General features: G+C 37.2%; 1 protein-coding gene across 2 annotated transcripts; it reads left to right on the top strand.

Annotated features, from left to right (window-relative positions):
• The first annotated feature begins 8252 nt into the window (after positions 1-8252).
• Positions 8253-17382, top strand: LOC110733881 (protein BREAST CANCER SUSCEPTIBILITY 2 homolog B-like). 2 transcript variants are annotated; one of them, XM_021913958.1, is made up of 19 exons: positions 8253-8548; positions 8629-8790; positions 9269-10312; positions 10390-10514; positions 10603-10751; positions 11264-11386; positions 11466-11715; positions 11802-11852; positions 11971-12046; positions 12155-12266; positions 12347-12418; positions 13674-13869; positions 13941-14123; positions 14269-14411; positions 14483-14545; positions 14646-14850; positions 15832-15999; positions 16083-16162; positions 16288-17382. In XM_021913958.1, exons 1-18 carry the CDS (start codon positions 8401-8403, stop codon positions 16137-16139), a joined length of 3327 nt encoding a protein of 1108 aa, XP_021769650.1. In that variant the 5' UTR covers positions 8253-8400; the 3' UTR covers positions 16140-16162; positions 16288-17382. The 2 variants fall into 2 exon arrangements, with proteins under 2 accessions (XP_021769650.1, XP_021769649.1); XM_021913957.1 differs by having other exon boundaries at positions 16083-16134.
• The last annotated feature ends 1069 nt before the right edge of the window (positions 17383-18451 follow it).

Below are 18451 nucleotides of genomic sequence, written 5' to 3' on the forward strand. Positions count from 1 at the left end.
CGGCCATCTCATTCTTCAGGTGGTTGACGTCTGCTCGATGAGTGGCGTTCTCCTTGTTGGCGTCCTCCAGAGCTTTGAGGTCCGCTTGAGCATCCTTGAGCGCCACCTCAAGATTTGTGGCCTTCTAGTTAGGGGCAAGGGCAACCGTTAGCCGCTTGATGGAATCCGCCTGTGACAATAGCTCAGCTTTAGTCTCAAGTTTATTTACGATAATCTAATATTGAGCAACGTCAGTGGACTTAGACGCCTATTTTTTGACCCGCCTTACCTCTTTATACTTTCGAGCATACGACTTTTTCAGCCCCTCTACTCGCAGCATCGTCTGTATACATGTAAACGGTGTTAGAAAAGTAACCAAAAATATACTCAAAGAATATGTGAGTAAAGTTATTATACCTCAGAAAGCAGGGAGAGGATGCGATCAACAGTGAACACCTGAATCCCATGGATGACCTTCTTATCCTCCTTGGGAATAGACCTCAGCATGGTCTTGACAAATTGCTGCACATCCGGCCACCGGGGGGATTGATCTGCAGCAGAAGGAAAATATGGTGAGAAAGCTACATAAGCGCCACTAACGACTGTTGGTTGCCTAAAGAACCCTCTTATTGTAGCTGTGAATGTGATTTGACCCGCATGGGCCAACCAAGCTCAGAGGAGTTGAAGGGATCAGCAGTACCTTGGGGACAAGGCTGAAGGCTCAAATTGCCTACAGCTGCTGCAGAACCGCTTCCAGCTTTGGGTGGCTCGCCACCCTTCGGCACCTTAGACGCACTCGACTTGTTAACAAGGTCTATCCCAAGACTAACATTTTTGAGATTCTTCCCCCCAATGGTCAAACGACCCTTCCCAACCGGAAGCTCAGGAGCTGTCTGAGCAGAAGATAATTTTCTGGATTTGGTGGAGCTGGTGACTTCGTCATCTAGCTTCCGCTTGATTATTTTCGAAAGGGATCTAGGAGCCCCTTTGTCTCCATCCTGAAAAATAGAATCATTCATTAACCATACAGTCGGGTAATAGCCGTTTATATACCTAAACGTCTGTAAACATAAACATGCAATGGGGGAGAAGCTGGGGCAGACGGTTTTTACTTGGCCCTTAGCCGCCAGTGCGGCTTTCTTCTTTTCCGAATTTTCCCTACGGATGTCAGCTGCAGAACAGGCAGGCATTTTGTCCTTGGAAAGCATTTTTCTAGCGGTTTCTGCAAAAAGAACCGTCTGTCAGATTATCGAGCAAACAAAAGTAAATCACAAGTTACACATTAAAGACGTCATAACATCGCCGGATGCATGCTCAACGTACGTTTGTCAAACTGGGTACTCAAACCACAGGCGGACAAGAACCCCTCATCTCTCAGAAATTCATGCTTGGGTATCCAGGTCTTGGGCACACTAATTAAGTCGCCGGATGAGAGAAGGGTGGTTGTAATTTCAAAAAACCCCGGCTCTATTATTTTTTCATAGTCCTCATCTGGGACCTGTGGAAGTTTACATTTCTGCCCTAATAGATCCAGCTTCTTATTATAATTGCGATAATCAAAGTACTCTTGCCGTTTCGGGGCAGAAACTAGATAAAACCGGTTCTTCTAATCAGACCACTTAGACAGTTTGTTTAGGGTCATCATATAGTTGGGGTAGGTGGTCAAGGTGTACCACGTCCTCCAGCCGCCCGGGCTACGACTCAGATAATGCATGTGGGCAAAAGCCTCTTAGCCGGGATGGATGCCCTACATCTCACAGGTGGCGATGTAGCCAAGAATGTTAACCCAAGAGTTTAGGGTTAACTGCCACACACCCAGGCTGTATCCTCGCAGGATAGCCTTGATTGAGTCATGAAGGGGAAAGCAGAGACTGGCTAGGAAAGCCGCCTCATAGCAGCCAAAATAGTCGTTGGCATTTGGCTGGTCATCTTTCCAGGCGATGGTTCCCAATTCAGGCGGCACCCGGATGACATATCCTTCACCAAGAGGACGTTTAAACTTAAAGACCTCCAGGTGCTTTTCCATGTTTGCCTTGTCTCTGGCAGATACATGGATCCGGAATGGATTCCCCTCATTGTTCCATTCTAACCTCTCCTCTATTTCACTATCCTCAACCGGTGATAGTGAGTTACTGCTCTCTTCAGGGCTAGACCCCAAGGCGGTCTCATCCCCTCCTATGTCACGATAGTCTCATCTGCCTCCTCAAAGCCAGACATAGAGGCAACTTCTTCACCGTCTCCATCCTCTGATTCAAGGATCCCGTCACTAGGAGTGCTGGGTGCACTCGGAGGGAATCCTCTTTCCTCTTCAGCCTGTTCTACCTCAGGCGGCACACCTTTTGTGTTATCCTCCCTATAGTCCGGATCTACAGCCGTCCATCTAGTCCGAGCCATAGTGTCATGCACAGACACGGAGACGGTCAGATTTGGAGATGAACAAGAGTATCCAAACACCTAGAGGCGGTACCCCCAGTCCTAGACTCAGCCATACCAGGGGATCGGCTGCCTATTGAACTAGGTTGTGCCGTGTGTGCTATTGGTGAACCCATTTATGAAATGATATGTACATAAACAAAAAAGTATGAAAGAGCTGAGAGGGGGGGGGGGAGACGATACCTTTAAGATGTGCTGAAAATGAAGTCAAGCGTTGACCAGCTGTAACTAGCAGGCAGAAATCGAGCAGTTGCTTGCAAGATATACAGGCGGTTAACCGGATGTACCTACTTTGAAAAGGAGAATTGTTTGCAAAGTACCCAGGCGGTTCTTAGAAGTTCTGTCTGTTAAAAGCACAGACGGTAGACCGGCTGTATCTAGCTGGGAAGAAAGGACAATTGGCTGGAAGGTACACAGGCGGTTGTCAGAGGTTCTCTCTCTAGAAACGGTTGACTCTCTTTCTAAATTTTGGAAACGTCTGGGAAAAAGGAGGGTGAAATGCTATTTATGGAAGGGTAATTTCAGGGGCATCCCCGTAATTTCCCAAGAAGGTGAATAGTTAAAACTGTTCACCAATACCTAAGTGACAAGTGTCACAGGCGCCACGTGGCACTTCACGTCACACTTGTGAGGGGCAAATGTTTTGGGTAAAAATACCCAAGACCACGTGGCCCAATAAAATGGTGACACGTGTCACCCTAAGAGAGGTTCAAAATGAACCAATCCTCAGCTGACACGTGGCATCTCCAATCATTGGGAAAATGACGGCATTAAGGCCCAATTTCTGAGAAAGGTCGTACAACGGCGCAGCCCAACATTCCTAGGTTTCTGTAACCTAGGATGGTGGCACGAATCCCAAGACTCTAAAAATAGAGGGATGTTCTCCCCCTAGGAAACACACCTTCATTATTCACAAAAAAACCAGAGAAGTCAATGATTGCAAATAATTAATTCTCACCACCGAGAATATACCTGATCTCGGAATCCGAGAGGATCCCACCTTTCTTTCAGCACTAATTACATCTTCCGAACACGTTCTAACTTGATCATCGGAGTCGGAACTCCACCCAACCGGAGTCTCCATTGTTTTGCAGGTACAGGCGTCCGGAATCCAGTCTTGGTGTTGTAACTCTCCCGATGGACACAGAAAACCCCGAAACATAACATATTTTCACTTAAATGTAATTAATCAAAATATTATATGGTTTAATTAATAAAATTATCCTTTTACGGAATTTATATGTAGAAAAATCGTCCAATGCACAGGCTTTCATCTAGTAAGTGAAAAAAATAATGACACGTTTCACACCTACTTTGCATAATATGCTCAAATACAAAAGGCCCAATATCTTTAGGTTTTTGTCCTCTTAAACTATCTTAATGGCCAAAATCTAGGAATTAATCTTTATTGTATACTTGGAACGATCTCAATAATATTCCATTCATATCATAGTATTTTAGGTTTAGCAAAAGGAAACACTAATCCCAAATGGTTATAAATAACTCTAAGAGTGTATCATTTATTAGGACATGGAGACTCATATTAGGTCAAATGTGCTCAGAAGCACTCACTTCTCTCTAGTTTTTCATTCTAGAATATTTTTATCACTATGTAAAAAAACGAAAGGAGTGAGATGATTACAAACAACTCATGGTATTTTTTGAAACTTTATTTGCAATGTGGTTTACTTTCACAATTTTCAAAATTGTACCTGTTGCAAATTGTAGTATTGTTAAAACCCAAACAAAATGTAATTTTCCAAATGTGCGTAAACTACGACAAGTAAACAATATTTTATAATTTGTGAATAGAGTTGATAGCATATATAACTATGTAGCATATATAATATATTTTATGAAATATAACTCTAATTAACAATTCAATTAGATGTAGAGGCAATGAACCTCAAACACATAAAATAGGATTGACAACTATTTGTGTCTGTGTTTAATGTGTATACATGTGAATACTAAACGAAAAGAAGGTACTAGTGAGGGTTCCAAGAGTAAGATATAGCTACCACCCCTGCAAACATCCATCCTCCTCGGTGCCACATCCCACGTTGGCGACCCCCAACCCCTTCTCTATCCCCCCACACAAGCAACACCTCATTATCCTCTTCCCTTTTCCCTACCCATCACCCTTCCCCGATTAAACTCTCAGAAATTACCCAGAAATTTCACATTACTTAGCTTACATTGAATTATAAGGGATATTGTATTCTTAAAAACATATATTATATTTTTATTCAATTGAATTTGATTTTAGGGCCCTTGAAGTAATCGATTTCACATATTTGATGGGAGAAAATAGAAAATTTCATCTGAGTATAAAATAAAATTCAATTGATGTTTTCTCTTATATACCTAACAAAGATTCCCATCAGAATGAAGCCTAAGAAATCCTTTTTGATTTTTTGCGATCCTTATATACTAAAATTAACCGAATAAAGAGGGAATGAGCGCCAACGTAGGGGTGGGAGCAACCGACTATTGGCAAAGGTAGTAGAGGGAGGGTAGGCTGGTGGGGAGGGATTTTTTTTTTTATTATTATTAATAAAATAATTAAGTTGTAAGAATATTGTTTTAATTGTTAAGATAATAAATTACCAAACTATAGTTAAAGAATTGTTAAAAAAACATCACTAATGTCACGAATGAGTGACTAGATTACAAAATTAATACATTAGTAGAAAGTTTTTTTTCCAATTCACAAAAGATTACAATCTATCAATGCACGGAACTAAAGCTAGTTTCATTAATCATTATATAGTTATGCCTATTCACACTTTCTTTTTCCAAAATTTTGCCTACTCAATTTATTTATTTATTTTTTATAATTTTTTTAGTGGTAAGAAAAATCTATACAATATATTAAAAGGTGTTAAAAGGTTGATGTGCCACGTAATCCCTTTTTTGTTGCGCCACATCATCTTCCCAACATCGCATGACGCCACATCATCACTCAAACAATGCCACATCACCCAATCATCAACTAACATTACTAAATATAAAAATGTAAGGATAGGAGAATTGAACCCTCAACCTCTTATAAGAAAGATAACAATTTCACCATCTAAGCCAATTATCAAGAATGTTGTTAATACGTAAAAAAAATTTATATAAGTGCAAACCACAAGGTTCAATGAAAAAAAAATACTCAAAAAATAACTCAATTTTGGTTTGACAATGACAATTACATTTTTGAAAAACCCTTAAAAAAATTGATTGATTGCACGTCTACAACAGTAGTAACCCGGGGCAACGCCTGAAATACTCACTAGTTATTATTATTGTTATTGGTAAACTCTAATTAGCTACATTAATCAAATGGTGACATAAATGATGCATTAAGGCATTATAGTTAATGGTTAACCATGGTTAAAAAAAATTTATACAAAAGTTGAAAACCGCTAAAATTCCTAAACTACCGTCACTGATTGCTTTCAACTAACTATGTCTAATGAATTAACACTAATGAAGGATTTAAACCATTTACCTTCTTCATCTTCTACTTTCGAATTTCAAGGAGAAATTGAGAATTTCGTTTCAATTGTTATGCAAATAAATTAGGGCTAGTTTTTTCTAGGCTTTAATTTGGGTATTTGTTTAAAGGTGTATTGTCAATCGCAAAGACAAATTTCGAGGGAATTTTGGTGAAAAGTGTGGGTAAATTGTGTGACGTTTTGCGCGCTAGTTTTTGAGGTAAAATTTTCTCGGCGATTGTTCATTTGGAATCAAAGTTCGATCTTTTGAAGATATATACCATTGTTAGTGAGAATTGAAGTTAGATATGTTTTGTGTGGTCTCTGATATCTTCAACGTAACTATGTGGTGGGAACACAATTGCAACACACATGCTTAACCCAAGCTATCTTATCATCCATGGTGATAGGCTTCATAAAGGAAGATGCGTGCGAATTTTTCATTGCAAATTAGAGAAGACAGGAATAGAGAGGAGAGAAAATTGGGGGAAATATTGAAAATTAGGGTTTATATAAAGGGGGAAATCGATTAGGAGGAAAAAAGGGAAATACCTTTTGGAGGGAAAGCCAGATTTGGGAATAAAATAGGGTTAAATTAGTCATTAAGTTAAGCCTTTAGTTAACTAGAGTTAGCCTTATAATTACACATAATCATCATTAGTGTCACCATTTAATTAATGTATGTAGCTAATTAGAGTTTATCAAAGATAATAAGATTTTTTACAATTTACCATTGAGAAAATTTAAAAAATATAACATTACCAGACATTTTTGAAGAACATGTTATTTCCATACCTTATAAAAGGTACTTGCATTACTTTTCTAAAATGAAAATGTCACATTACACATTATCAAGAAAGGTTTTAATGGTGAAAACTGTACTATTACCTTTATTTAAAACTCATGACTCACTTGATTATATTTCTAACAACCTATTAACCTCAGTGTATTATATCATGTGAGGTAAACTTTTTTTAAATACCGTGAATTGACAAAAGCAACTCGCAAGTAGCTCGAACTCGACTCGGTCAACGCTTGGTCAAAACTTGACTCGAGTTTGCTCATGCTCGCTCGAATGAGCTCGAAACTTGATAAGTGTACAAGAAATTCAATAATTTTCTATTCTTTTGTCTTTAAAAACAAAAATTTACCTTGACACTTAATAAATTTAAAATAATAAACTTAAGTAGGAAAAATTTATATAAGGATAATAAAATATTTGAAATTCAAGAGACCTAAACTTTTAAACGAGTAACTCGTGATCGACTTGACTCGACTCGAAAATTAACGAGCACGAGTCGAGCAACCCTCTGCTCGTGATCGACTTGCTTGATTAGTACCCCTAGTTGCAACTATAAAAAAAAGGAGGAACTATAAGTTTACTCATATGAATAGTGCAATGCCAATTATACCTTTTAAAAATGTGTATTTACATGTTACCCTTATTAATATGTACAATTTTTTTTAATAAATACTTAAATAGCATTTGGACAATTATACCCTAAAATGTTTATTTACTTATTTGTTCTCATTAATGTTAGTTGTTTGGACATTTATACCCCTAACATAGTTATTTACATATCAACAACTAAATTTATGATTTAAGACCAAAACGAAAGAACTTCCAAATATGGTTGCATCGCACGCGTAAGTTGCCTTACTTGTTTTAAACGCATATAATTATAATTTTTTTTATATAATTGCACACTTATTTAACCACAACTCTCCAAAAACCTCATCCTCAAATCCTCATGCATATTTTTTTTTTTGGTTTACAACATCCAATTAAATAACCTCCACTTTTATGATATTATTACTTCCCGTTCAAAAAAAAAAAAAAAACTTCCACTTTTCCTATTGTTTATTATAACTTCTACATGCTACATATTTACTGTGCGTTAGCACGGGATACACTTTAGTTAGGTTAAGTATTGACGCATAGCTGCTATTTACATGGCAAGTAAATAGCAGCTATAAGACAAAATAGCGCTTAATTATTTTTTTTTCTAGTGGTACAAATATAGCACCACTGTTACCTATAATGGCTATAAATAATACTACTAAAATAACTTATACTCTAATAGTATGAAAAATAGGATAATAATACATTAAAAATACCATTATAAATATAGTAGTACATTAAAAATACCACTATAGCAATAAAAAATCACGAAAATTAAGTGAATTTACCAATTAACCCTCCTATGTGCATCCCAGACAAATAACAACTATACGCCTAATTGCACTCCTCTAGTTATCCTAAATGCGGAGGGAGGGCTCATTAGTCCAATCGGCAAATCCTTAGTGGTTTGTTGTTTCACCGCCTCACTTGTCAAACAAACAAAGCCAAAAGAACTTCAAAGTTCCCGCCTTGTGAAAAAAGTTTCCGCTAACACACATTGCTCACTACACATTTCATATTTCAATTACCCAAAAGTTGAAAAAGCCCTAAACCCCAAAACTCGCCGGAAAATTGACGAATTCTCGCCGTCGACGCCGTGTAATGTCGACTTGGCAGATATTTTCCGATGCCGGAGACAATTTCCGGTGGGAAGTTTCTCCATCACATCAACCCTCCCACCAGCAAACCAACCACCATTGCTCTACTCCTCCGCCTTCTCTTCCTTCCTTCCACGATGTTCTGCTTCAAGGTATTCCTTTCTCTCTCCTTTAATGGAGGTTTTCAGTGATAATTGATTTGATTTTGATAAATGATGGTGAAATTGTGCAGGATGTTCGAAGATTTTGGAGGATTGTGACAATCGAAATGTTGTTGATGATGATATTCCGATGTTTCGAACTGGATCCGGGAGTTCTGTTGTTTTGAAGAAATCGTCGATTGCGAAAGCTTCTTCTGTTCTTGGTGATGATTTTATCGATAATTTTGATACAGGTTAGGGTTTCAACACTTTTTGTTTTGTAGAATTTTGATTTATTTCTTAGGTTTATGTTTGATATTTTGATTTTTAATTGTATTAGGTTTTTTTCAATTATGCGTGCTCAGCTGGAATTGATGTGATTGAAATTTGGGGAATTTGATTTGTGATAGGTTTTGCTGGTTTAGTTTTTACTGTGCTTTGATATATTTGTAGCTGAATTTTCAGCTATAATTTATTTTGAGGTGTTCGAGACAGTGCTGAACTCTTGCTGATTACCATTTCGTTGTTTGTTAACGTTATCTTTTGGCTGTGTGAAATTATTTTGAATAAGTTGATGTTAGTGTACATCCTAAACTAAGCACTATGCAATAATGCATTTTATAGGAACTGGTTAGAAATACTCCATAATTGGAATGTGAACACCTCGGGGATTGGAAAACTAGAATTGTGCATGTTATGCTTAATAAAGTTTTTATTCAATTGCTTTTTCAGAGCAACCATGTTTTAAGGGAAATGGGTTCAGTACTCCTAATTCTATGTTTCAAACGGGCTCTGGGAAGAAAGTTAATGTATCTTCTAGTGGGCTTCTTAGAGCTAGAGCATTGTTGAGTGTCGAAGAAAGTAATGATGATTTCTCTACCCAAGGGTCTGAGCCTGCAAAGAAGAAATTTCGTGGTGTGGACACGTCTGCATTTGAAAAACATTCATCTTCAGGGAAGAGGAAGTTTGGGATCAGCAGTATGGGAGCCAATAAGGATATGCACTTCTCAAAGTCTCCGTTTCATTTGAAGAGTGATTCGTCTGGAGCTGAGTTTGGTGATGAGGATTTTGCTAAACTTATACGACCAGAGATGTCTGATTCTATCTGCAAACCGCCCGCAATTAAGTTCAATACTGCTGGTGGCAGATTCATATCAGTTTCTAGGGATGCCTTGCAGCGAGCGCGAAACCTTCTTAGCGATCCAGAGATGGACAGTCCTTCACATGAGGGAGATGTAGGTGCTTCCATGTTTTCGTTTATCAAGGCTGGAGATTCTGATGGGAGCTTCTTTAATAAGGAAAATAAGACTGATTACTCTCATAAATCTGAACAAAATCCAAAGATCTTTGTATCTCCAATGAAATCATCTTCTACTATGAAGCCATTGTTAGAAACCAAATCAGAGAACTTGATCTCAGGGACCAATTTAATGAGGAAATTCGATGCTGAGGAAAGTAACTGCAAATCAAATGGTAAACTATCGTGCCCGACAAATAGTTTGCAAGGAAAGTCTAATGTACCTGATCCAGTTCTGCAGCCCTCCATGGCCAATGGTGCTGGTCCAGGATTCCATAGATTCTCAAAGTCATCCGGGGTGCCACTATCTGATATATCAAACACTATAGGCATTGACTCTAAAGTCTCTGCAATTAAAAAAGGAACAACCACTGAGCTGAAGAGACTTGGGAAAAGAAGTTCTGTTTCTCCATTCAAAATGCCAAGAAATTCAAAGTTCATCACTCCTCTGAATAGCAACCTTTCTTCCATCCCTGATGGTGAGTTATGAAATCATTTAATGGATTTGACAAAGATTCAGTACCCATTCCTACTTAACAAGCTGTTTGTGATTTAGGATTGTCCAGCAGGGAATCCGAGGCTTCAAATTGTCGAAAAAGAGTTTGTACCCGTTACCCCTTTCAGAATTCAAGATTGTATGTCAAGGAATTTTTTGAAAAGCCTCCGACCTATCCAGAATTGGTATGTAATGGAATTATAATCGATCATTTTACTGTTAGCACTTCCGTTTGTTGTACCTGAAATTTCCACTGAACCTTAATGAATGTAGCTGGACCATATTCCAGAGGAAGTGCGGCAGATAACCCCTCGAACGTCAGAGAAATACACATTTGTTGATGGATCCCAGCGGTTTGGTGTTGAAAATTTCTACCATCTGTTGGTTCAGTCTGGAGCTTCTGTGCAACATGCATCAAAAGAGTAAACTATTCTAACATTCCCCTCTTCTCCCCTATCTAGACCCAGACTAGTTGTATTAGGAAGAAGTTAAGTTTTTTTAGTCTTAGAAATCTTACCTTCTGACTTAGATAGCAGAATGAATTTAAAATTTTATGAACTGCTTGAGCTTAAGCTAGTTTTGATGTGTGCTCTGTTTACCTGATATATACCAGACACTGGAAAAGACCCATGTGGTACATTATAAGCAGTTTTTGTGAAAGTTAACATGAAGTTAGATTAATTTGGCTGGAAACCTGCGGAACAATAATATATTAGACCTGACTTGGGCCCCCCTCATCCACTTGCAGAATTGTCTAGCAAGAGTTGGAACACTATGAGATAGACCACAATTTTACCATGCATATTTATTTCATTCCTAATAATATGGGGCAGTTGAGATTCAGTTTTAATCTTTTTGATTCTTCAACAGTGAAGGTTGTTTTGCTTCTTATAACTTTTAGTCCTTGAAGCTAATTTTATTGTTTATCTTGTAGGTGGGTCACAAATCACTTCAAGTGGATTGTGTGGAAACTTGCAAGCTATGAGAGGTGTTATTCATCTAAATCTATGAAGAAATTTTTAACTATTTCTGATGTGCTTGAGGAATTAAAGTATAGGTAAATGATAATTATGTTATGTTATTTTTTTTTTCATTGAAATAAGTGCTTGAAGACATTTTTTAATGCACTTTTGCAGATATGAACGTGAAGTTAACCATGGTCAGCGTTCTGCAATCAAAAGAATTCTAGAAGGAGATGCATCACCTTCTTCCATGCTGGTGTTATGTGTCTCTGAGATTGAGGATCCAAGTACAAGTATGGCAGATAAGAGTAGCAATTCTAGAATAGAACTTACTGATGGGTGGTACTCAGTATGTGCCCAGTTAGATCTTGTGCTGTCAAAGCAACTTGATGCGGGGAAGTTATTTGTGGGACAAAAACTACGGGTATAGCATTTCTGTTTAATGCACTCCATGGCTTTCTAAGGATATTGCTTGAGAACACAGTTTCTTAATGATTATTTGTCCTGTAGATATGTGGAGCTGGTTTAATTGGCTGGAACGGACCTGTTTCTCCGCTCAAGGTTTGCTTTGCCTTTTTGGCTTTCTTGAAGACTTCAAAGTAGCTGAGTAGTATAACCAATTGTCTACATCCATTTGGGTTATTCTATGGGTTTCCTCAGACCTGTTCTTTTTTCTCAGGCATCACCATTAATTAGTTTAATGCTGCACATTAATGGAACGTACAGAGCTAGCTGGCATGAACGCTTAGGATTATGTGAGTATCATTAACTAATTTACTTCTCTTCTTTCTAAACATTTTGATTGTGACTTGATGGTAGTCTCATTGTCTTGGCTGTCTTTACCTGGTACATTGAATTTGAAGGTAGAGGAATGTGTGCACCATTGGCATTCAGATGCATCAAGGATAATGGAGGTCTAATCCCTAGGACCCTAGTTGGAGTTACTAGGATGTACCCTGTCCTTTACAGGGAAAGGTAGACTTCCGATGCTGATGCACATTTGAACAATGTTCTACTTTTGATGATATAATGTAAACCAATTGTGTCTTCTACAGGTTAAAGAGTGGAGGCTATATTGTGAGGTCAGAAAAGTTGGAGGCTTCACTAACTCAGCTTTACAACCGGAGGTGAGGTTTGCCCTGCTATTGTTGGTTAGATGTGTGATTGTTTCTCATTTTTTGAACCAATGATCACTTTAATACATCATGGTGGAATACTATCCACTGTCATTGTTGGTGAATGGCTAGTTGTTTACCTTTTAAATCGATGATTATTTGTAATCACGGTGGAATAGTTGTGTTGCCATTTATTTGGCATTTTTGGTGAACAATTTTGTTTAGATCCAAGTAATACTATTGAATCATGGTGGAGTAGTTGTGTTGACATATGCTTAACTATGAAAAAAGCCTGATCACATGTACTGTTGAACTTGTCTTTAATAATTATATTCAAGTGGAAAATTCTTCTCGAGTTTTCTTTAAAATAATTTTTTATCCTTTCTCATGTAAGCTTTGTTATAAGGTTCATATGAACAATTGCTGCAAAATTGTCTTTAAAGTGAACAAGTCCGCCAAAAGATTAAGTTCTTCCAATTCAAACCAATGTGATGTGATGAGTGTTATTTGACATTAATGATGAGTTTGGTTGACTGATTCAATAAAGCTCAAAGTTATTTCAATTGATGATTTTAGTTTGCATATTAACTGCAGCAACCACCTGGGTGCTGTCTCACCAGTGGCACTTGGCATGGTTGAAGAAGATTGCAACCTGATCCCTTAGGCAATGTTTGGATAGAGAGAAATGGAGGGAAAGGAAGAGAAAAGAAAAGGAGGGATACATCATCCTTTGTTTGGGGGAAATTTGGATATCTAATATTAGGAGGGAATGGGAGGGAATTGGAAGGATCCATTTTCCTTCTACCTTTTTCTAAACTAAATCCCTCCATTATTGGAGAGATTTGGAAGGAAGATGAAAAGCCACCTTCTCCCTCCCATCCCCTCCCTTTCCCTTCCCTCTTTTTCCTTCCCCTCCCTTTCCCTTCACTATTGTACCCAAACATAGTGTAAGAAGCTCAGACTAGTAGGGACATTATTTTCAGAAGTATTGTGGATGCCCCCCCCCCCCTCCCAAACACACACACACACACAACAACAACAACAACAACAACAAAAAAAAAAAAAAAAAAAAAAACCTGAAGTATGTACATTAGCTCTAATGGAACCTATGTACATTGGCTCTGTTTTCTGTTTGATCACTTTATCCATTCTTAATGGAACCATAAGATTCAATGTACATTGGCTCTGAATATCACTTGCCCAAAAGTATGCTGAAAAATTTAGGAGACGTTTCACACTAAACGTTCCACGCTTTTTTGTTGTGCAGGCGCTCTAACATTATAGAAGGACTTACATCAGACTTTCAGAGAGGTTTGGTTGGTTCTTGTACAGAGGATGACTATGACAATGAAGGAGCAAAGATCATGAAGATGCTTGAGAGTGCTGCTGAACCAGAACTATTGATGGCAGAAATGAGTTCTGAGCAGCTAGCATCATTCTCCAAATATCGAGCAACCATTGATGTGTGTTCCTGCTCTCATGCTTTGATGAGATTCCAAATTTTATATAAAGCTAATATACTTCCTTACTGCAGGAGACAAGGCAGGGTGACTTGCAGAGGTTGATTGAGAAAGCACTTGAAGACGCTGGATTAAGTGCTAGAGACGTCACCCCATTTATGCGAGTTAGGGTTGTTGGATTAAAAAGTAGAGGACAATACAAAGGTGAAGTTCAAAGAGAGGGATTAATTACAATTTGGAATCCTACCGAACAGCAGGTTGGTACAGATTAAGAGAAATCTTCTTTTGTTGCATGCTTCCAAACTTAGATGTAACTTCTTCCCTCATACACCATCTTGACTTGACAAATTGAACTTGTCTGAGTATCTGTTCTCAATTTGAAATGGTATTTGCACTTGTCAGAAGCTAGAGCTCGTAGAGGGGCAGGCTTATGCTATTTCAGGTCTTATACCATCGCATTCTGATCTAAGTACGCTATATTTACAAGCTAGAGGTTCTAGCACCAAATGGAAGCCTTTGACTACTAAAGAGAAGGAATCATTTGGGTAAGTATCTGCTCCCTGGATTGTCAAACTGTATATAAGACTTATCTAATCTGACTATATTTTTTCTTTAGGCCCTTCTTTAATCCTCGCAAGCCAGTATCATTGTCAAGAATGGGGGAGGTTCCTTTGTCCAGGTGATTGTAACATGGTAGCATTTTTGAGTTATTATGCTTAAAGCTTAAGAGAGTTGTGGAAATATGTGTTTTTCTTACTTCCATTATTTTGGCTGCACAGTGAATTTGATACAGCCATGCTGGTTTTACATGTGGGCCTTGAGTATATATCTGGTAAGCAAAAGAAACAGTGGGTGTTTGTTACTGATGGATCCTTGTGCGAAACAGAAGTATCAACATTCTCCTTGCTGGCTATTAACTTCTGTTCACCGTGTGGTGATGACGATTCCTTATCTCTAGTCAATTATAACCTTGTTGGCAGCATAGTAAGTAACCATTTTTTTTTTATATATTTATTTATTTATTTGTTTATTTATTTTATTTAAGCTAGAGAAGTTGTTTGCACTTTGCAGTGACATTTACTTGGAAGTATGAACATTTGAACTGCAATTTTGCATTTAATGAGGACTAGTTTAGCTAAGAAGGGATAGTTGGTGGTATGATAGGTTGAAATGAAGATCTTCTTCACTGATCAAGCTCAGGGCTGAGCTTATATATATGAGAACAAATCTAGACCATTGGTCAAATTAAATCTAATTATTTTAGGGATAATTTTTAGATTTTAGGTTTTATTATTTTCTAATCTTTTCAAGCTGTTCGTCTCAATAGAATCTGCGGTTAAAGGCTTTCTGATGTAGTTTATAGTTGAGATTTAATGTAATGGTTGACTTTCATTACATATAATTAGTGTAGAACAATTGAGCTTTCTTCTCTTTCTCACTGGAGTATGGTGAGGGTGTGGGCATATTTGATATTTTGCAATTGTACCCAGGATGGGATGGGGGAGGAGGGTTTAGTCAGCTTACTTTGTAAATTGATCATTAGCATATAATGAAAAAGTAGGTTCTGCTTATCTTGCATTACTTTATAGCGATTAATTATGATGTTGCGTAAATTTATTGCCATATGTTCATTTTTTGGCTCATTATTTATTCAAACTGGCATACATTGATGATAAATTCCACCAAGTTGCTTTCATTTTTATTTGCACATTGTTATATTATATGTGGGAGCAGATGTGCAATTATGCTCCCAGAGTCCCAGTCAATGTTCTTTTCATTATACTCCATAAAGAGTACTGTCATGTTCTTTTATTTTGAACTTGCTATGCTCTTACTGCATTTTTTTAATTATTTATTTATTATTTTATAAATGAAATTGAGATAAGTGTTCTAATTGTGAATTGTTTCTGGTAGAGTGTAGGATCTAATTTTTCTATGTTTTTTTCCCCTCTAATTTTGTTACAGATTGGCTTCTGCAATCTTGTGAAGAGAACTAAGGATCATGTAAATCTTATGTGGGTAGCGGAAGCTACTGAAAATTCGACATATTACCTTAAATACAATCATCCTTACTGTTCCCATCTCAAGGATGCCTTTGGGCTAGTAAAGAAATGGCAGCAGAGTGCAAGCTCGGTAAGCATCAGCTTCATATAACTTTTATTTCTTTGTTTTTCCTTTGATGCTCACTATCATAAACTATGGCGTACATAATACAGACAATCGAGAAGCTCAGGGAGAAGATTTTGCATATAGTTGGTGGTCCTAAAGGTTAGGATGTCTAAAACCTGACTGTTGTGTAAGTTGAGATGTTGCCTTTATCCTTTTTCATAACTCATGCATCTGAGGTGTTTGGAACTTTGGATTAGGTCCAATTGGTCTAGTTGTCAACACAAATGCTCACAAGTAGGGGACTTTTTGCAGTGATTATTAGCAGGAGCTGAATCCAGGTTCCTGTATGAGCCCTAGCAAGTTCTAATATTGAATCTTCTTATACCATGCTCTGACATATATGGAGCATCCATGCAACATATGAAATAGATGAAGCGTGCATCTTAGGAGCTCAAATTTTTAGCTGGATCAGTGAAAGAGGGTGTATCAAACTATTTGGAATCCCGCAAGTGATGATACTTCTCCAAGCTGTCTCTCAGCTACAAAGCACGACCTACAACCAGCAGGATGATCTTTGTTTCTGTCCATCAACATAGCCAAATGACAGACAGATGCTGGGATAACCAGGCAAGACAACAAACATGTAAGGTTGTGGTAAGAACATCCTTTTCAAGCTTGGAAACTTGATGGCTGCAATCAACCTAATATGTAACACAACACTGCCCCTGAATGATCTGATACAACTTCAAGCATTTAGATGGAGGTTGCGTCTGCTAGAATTGGCCAGAGTCATGCTAGTCTGTTCCTGCAGGACATTGCCAAATTTGTACAGCAAAGGGGGGCTGATGAGTTATTTAATGTAACAATATCTGTAATTGTGTAAATTCAGCATATTAGGTTGTACAGCCCCCCTCCCCCAACACAGAAAATAGGTACACACGAAGAAACCTTGAAAATTGAATGAAAGAGCTGGATCAATTGAGTTGTAGATATTTGGAAGTTGTTATCATCTTGTACCCAGCAATGAATTATTGGAAGATTATCACTTTTTCTTCCTCTAAAGGATAAGTCAAACTGTTTATTCAAGACAGGATGAAAGTATAGCTCCGTAAAACAGTCCCTTTGAGACAAGAATGGTTAAGGCTCAAGTTAAGCTGGTGAACAAATGTGAGTTGGCTTTGGCCTGCCAGAGTTGGTCCGCTAGTCACCTCTAACTTCACAAGTTTGCATAGAATTTGGATTCATGTTTCGATAAATGATGAAGCCTAATTATTCACTTATAATATACTCCCTCTGTTTAAATATAACGGTTACAATTTTCTATTTTAGTCATTTTAGAATAATGATTACACTTGCATTTTTTTTATTTGAAAAATATAAACCACTTCTTTTTAAACTTTAGCTCCACTACCTTATTATATATTTATTTTTCATATAATATTCCATTATTATACAACATTCCACTTTTTCGTTCTCTCCGCCATAGTACAATTAATGATTAGTTGATTAATTTTACTATGGCTATGATTAAAAGCGAAAATGTCCATTATTTTGAAATAAAGGGAGTAATTTAATTATCTATTATCAATTATTTCTTAAACTTTTTAAAGTTGCTTTTAATTTACACTGTATTGATTTCCTTCCAATATTACGTTTACAAAACATTGTCATTTGCTTGTTAATTATTATTCCTCATAAAGTCAATGTCAGTTGCCATTTTATGTAAGAACAAATTTTTTAGGGCTATCTTTGACTCTTTGAGAAAGGGTTCTAGGTTATACATTAACCAAATTCTACAATAGGTGTTCTTAGTATACTTCTAAGAACTTGTACTCTTGTTGTACCAGGTTCAGGATTTTTGTCTAAATAAGTGAGAGTATTCTAATGTATATTTTAACTCGATTAATTATTTTAAAAATCCTTATTTTAATGACTAACATGCTTAAATCGCGTGTACATATATATATATATGTACATAACCACATACCTATTCAATTGGACCAAATGACCAGAACAAACTAATAGTATATGCAATATCAAATTATGTGGTTTTTGATCCCAAAAGCATAAAAATTTCATCAGAAAACCATACTTTTCCAGACCTTTTTCTTACAAAATAATCTGAAAGAACATGTTTGAAGCTCATACAACATGCTCATTTGCTAAGAAAATAAAACAAGCCGCCATAATATTACACCCTATGCTTTTGCATGTTTGTTAATCTCTGCATTTTTTGTACTACTTTTATTCTTCTCTCTCAACTTTTATTAACAAACATTCTCTGTTACTCAATGGTAAGCTTTAGTACACTACTAGTACACTCACACATATAACTTCATTTAATCATGTCCGTTAATCGAAACACTATCATCAACCGTTGATCAAACTCTCACATAAGTTTGTTAAAGCCTGTTTCATCGTTATATGTATAAATAGGACAACAAGGAACAAGAATGTTCAGAGTACTTGAAACTTT

Source organism: Chenopodium quinoa, unplaced genomic scaffold (assembly GCF_001683475.1).
Source record: "Chenopodium quinoa cultivar QQ74 unplaced genomic scaffold, ASM168347v1, whole genome shotgun sequence".
NCBI lineage: Eukaryota > Viridiplantae > Streptophyta > Magnoliopsida > Caryophyllales > Amaranthaceae > Chenopodium > Chenopodium quinoa.